Source organism: Nanorana parkeri, unplaced genomic scaffold (assembly GCF_000935625.1).
Source record: "Nanorana parkeri isolate BGI_ZX_2015 unplaced genomic scaffold, ASM93562v1 scaffold2513, whole genome shotgun sequence".
Taxonomy (NCBI): domain Eukaryota; kingdom Metazoa; phylum Chordata; class Amphibia; order Anura; family Dicroglossidae; genus Nanorana; species Nanorana parkeri.
Window position 1 is genome coordinate 246737 of NW_017308781.1, and position 3899 is coordinate 250635.

The 3899-nt window shown below is 48.3% G+C and overlaps 1 protein-coding gene across 1 annotated transcript in view; it reads right to left on the reverse strand.

The window, feature by feature from the left end:
- The window catches only part of RNF220 (ring finger protein 220), a 231236-nt gene that overhangs the window by 220250 nt on the left and 7087 nt on the right, over positions 1-3899 (reverse strand). Inside the window, exon 2 of the mRNA XM_018573743.1 lies at positions 2675-3416. Coding sequence (XP_018429245.1) covers positions 2675-3416 — 742 coding nt within the window. The remainder of the gene's footprint in view (positions 1-2674; positions 3417-3899) is intronic.

Consider the following 3899-nt stretch of genomic DNA (forward strand, 5'->3'; position numbering starts at 1 on the left):
ACCTTGTTGTCCCCCCCCCCCACATGTCACAATGTCCCTTTAAGCCGGAGACCCCGGGGAGAGCCGTGTCACTGATCTGAGGACCTTCTCAGGAAGGAAGCCGTCCTTGGATTCAAGTCCAGGAATGTCGCTAATTCACCATCAATACGCTTCTGGATCCTCATTCCAAGGTGATGACATAACAGCAACGCGCCTCCGCAATGTCATTCCCTTCGCCTGCGTTACGCCGTTCTCACGCAGCGCACTGACGTCACCCCTTTGTCGCCGGTTACAATCTGACAAAAGTCACGTCTCTGACTTCACATCACGGGAACGTTCTTTGTGATTTACAAGAAAATGAACATTTTATCTCAGCGTAAACTTCCGGATGAGAGAGGACACCATATTGTCGCATTGTCCACATCATTTCCAGGGGCCCCCCCCCCCGCCGCGGAACTACGCGGTCTGCTGTCCCGCAGGACCCTAGGGCGCCACAGTCCGGCACATTCCTAACACTCGGCTGATTATTATATTCAAATTTGCACTTTTCATTTTTAAATAACAAAGTTATTATTAAGAATCGGGAAGTATCGATTTATAAAAGGTCGTTTTGCTGCGATATCAATGTTCAGATTTGTTTTTTTTCCGTTTTGGTAAATATTTACATTTATAATATACACTGAGTGGCCAGATTATTATGACCCCCCCATCAGTACTTGGTTGGGCCGCCTGGTGACTCCACGAGATGATGAAAGGTGATGCGAGGGATCTGACACGGCACTGTTACCCTTCTGTTGTCTTGTACCAGTCTTGCCCCTCCCCCGTTCTGCCCTAACACTGACAAGTCGCTGACGGCCACAATTCGCACGTTCAGACCCAGATTTTCGGCTGACAGTCCGGTCTTTAAACACTTTAACAATGAGCTGCTCCTGAACATGTAACGCATTCTGCTGTTTTGCTGATACTCGCTCCATGGCTCCGAGCGCCAACAATCATACATGTGTAAAACTTCTGTAAAGTGGAATTATTCAAAGCTTTGAAGCCAAGAGACTCCCCAACAGGTCAGACTGGATGTATGAAAATAACATTGTATCACAGAAGTGTATGAACGATACAAGTCACCAATCCAGTTTCACATGACGGGGTGAAAGTGAAGGGACGTGTAGATGAATGACGGCAGCCAGCTGAACATTCACTGCGGATTTTGAATTGTGCATTGTAAGCGTGCTGAAACACGCACATACATGACAAGAGATATAAAAAGTATTTAATTATAATATATTATACATGATATTGTATTATATTATTAGCTCAGTATCCAGCTAGGAGGCAACAGGTGAAATCGAGGAGCCGGCAACGTCCTTCAAAAAGTTACATTTAGCCGTTATCTGTCATTTTCTAGGCGCTTTGGTGCCCCGGCTCCTGGGATGTGCACGAGCGCCTTAAATGATATATAAATGGCTGGTGACATTCGATGTTTAGGTTACAAAAGGAAAAACAACTATACAAACACACACTGCAGAAATCATTTAATAAGGCGGGGCATCAGAGAACGCCAACGCGTCGATGGAAACCCACAGCAACCGTTCGTTCTTTCGTCGGGGGCCATCAAAGCTATAAAAGTGGCTTTTCTTATTGGTCGCCTTAAGTTATTGCTGTTAGCACATTGCTATTTGCTTTATTAAATAAGTCCAGATGTGTAACGTATATTACGTGTGGGATGCCGCCAGCCCATAGGAAGCTTGCCCCAAGTGGCACAGGGGGCTCTGCAGTCCGACACATTAAACCCAGCAGCTGTGTGTCGCTGAGACGCGGCCTAACACATTGCGTTTCCCCCGGCACGCAGCCCTGAGATTTACAAGCCAAAGAACCTTTATGGCTGCTGAGATGGGGAAAGGTACACGGGGCTTAACGTGAAGCCTTTTTAGCTGGGGAAAGTTAACTCGGTGTTTAATTCGATTCGACAGCACAGGAAAGTGCCTTTTCCGCGGCACGGCAAGCGGCAGGACATCTCAATTACCCTCTGTGGCATCGTAAGAGGAACAAGCCGCCGTGCGGAAGACAGATAAAAAAGAAAACCGACGGCTGCGCTTTACGCGGGGATGAGAAATTTACACCCCAAGACGGAGGAAGAAAAATGAATAAAAAGTTTCGGTTTGGTTTAAAAATTAGGCGCTCGCCCCCCTGCGGGAGGTTCAATCCTCCGAGCCGCGTGTGCGTGGCGCTTTTTAATGGCGAGATGTCTTTGTGAAATGTAAAGCGTTTTCTGCATGGAGCCTTGCCAACATGGTGCCCACTCTTGCCACACACTCCGCCATTCGGTGTTGTGGAAAGGTCATGGGCTCCTTTATCCTTAAACATACGCGTGTCCTCTTGTCCTAGACCATCCTGGAATGCGTTGAGCTCCATGCCATGGAAACCAGGATGGTCTAGGACAAGAGGTCACTCGTATGTTTAAGGATAAAACCATCTTAGCTTACATCTCCAGAGACTCCACCAATTACATAAGAGATCATATGTAACCCTCGTCATTAGGAAAGGTCGCCAGCAATCTCACATCTCCTCTATGCGGTGAAGCACCTGCCACACTGACATTACACACAACATATATATATATATAGAGATGTCATTCCCACTCCTGAGGATAGAGCATGATACAATAGATCAGTAACAGTAACAAATGATGGGTACTTACACCTCTCATTACGATCCTCCGGGCTCGATGACGTTTCTCGGTCTGATATAAGGCCGGAGACAGCAAACAGTTTTTTCCCAGAATCGTCCACTTTAAGTCCCCCTGGGGAGCCCGTTTGGACATGAGCCCCAAACTCGTACTCTTTCCCGTCGGCGTCAGAAAAGCGCAGGTGAGGAGATTCTGTGTCATGGCAGCTCTTCAGCCGCTTGGCCGGGGTGAAGGCGGACTGGTAACTCTCCCGCTCCTCGGGGGACGTGAAAGGCCGGAAGGCGCCCACCCCGCTGTGATTCAGCATGCTGATTGGGGAGCAGTCTAAGTTCGGAGGGGCAAACTGGGGGTGGAGGTGGAGTAAGGAAGGGGGAAAATCACGGTTGGAAAATGCCCCGGGGACGCCACCCTGGCGGTGGTACATGGAGGTAAACGTGTAGGAGCCATTGGTAAACGGGATATGTACTTCCTTATCCACCGACACCGGCACCCCGAAGGGTCTGGGCTGCTGGCAGGAAATGGAGGCGTCCCGGCTGGCTTCGGCCGTGGAAGCCAGGACCATCAAGGCCGGCGACGCCAGCGGATTGGGCAGGAAGGAAGAGTTCTCCATCTTAAAGGCAGCCCGGTGCAGATCCATTGCCGATACTTTGGCCTTTGCCAAGTCGAAAATTTCTGTAAAGATTCCCCGGGAGGCTGGCGCGAAGGGGTCCTGGCACCAAGTAGGAAATGTCACTTCATGTCTTCCCAAAGGAACCTGCGCCCGTAGACAAGAGAGAAAGTGAGAGAGAGAGAGCCACGTCAGTCTGAGTCTCAACATACAGCAATCAATACATAATTATTGTTTGTGTTGCTGCCTCTCAGGCATATACATCGCAATTAATGAAATTATCAAGCAGACGGACATTTAAAACCCACACGAAGACCCGCACAAGTGCTAACCATCTTCATTCCATTTGTCACAACAACAGTATTTATTATTATGATGATTATACAGGATTTATATAGCGCCAATAGTTTGCACAGCGCTTTACAATATAAGGAAGACATTACAGTCACAATACAATTTAAGACAAGATGGTAAGGAGGGCCCTGCCCCTGAGGGCTTACAATCTAAAAGGGAGGGGGAAGTGATACATGAGGAGATAGCTGCACGGGGATGATTGTTTGAGAAAGTGATTGTTCAGTGGTTAGGGTGAGGTGGGATAGGCTATTTAAAACTCATCCGGCTATTCCGCAT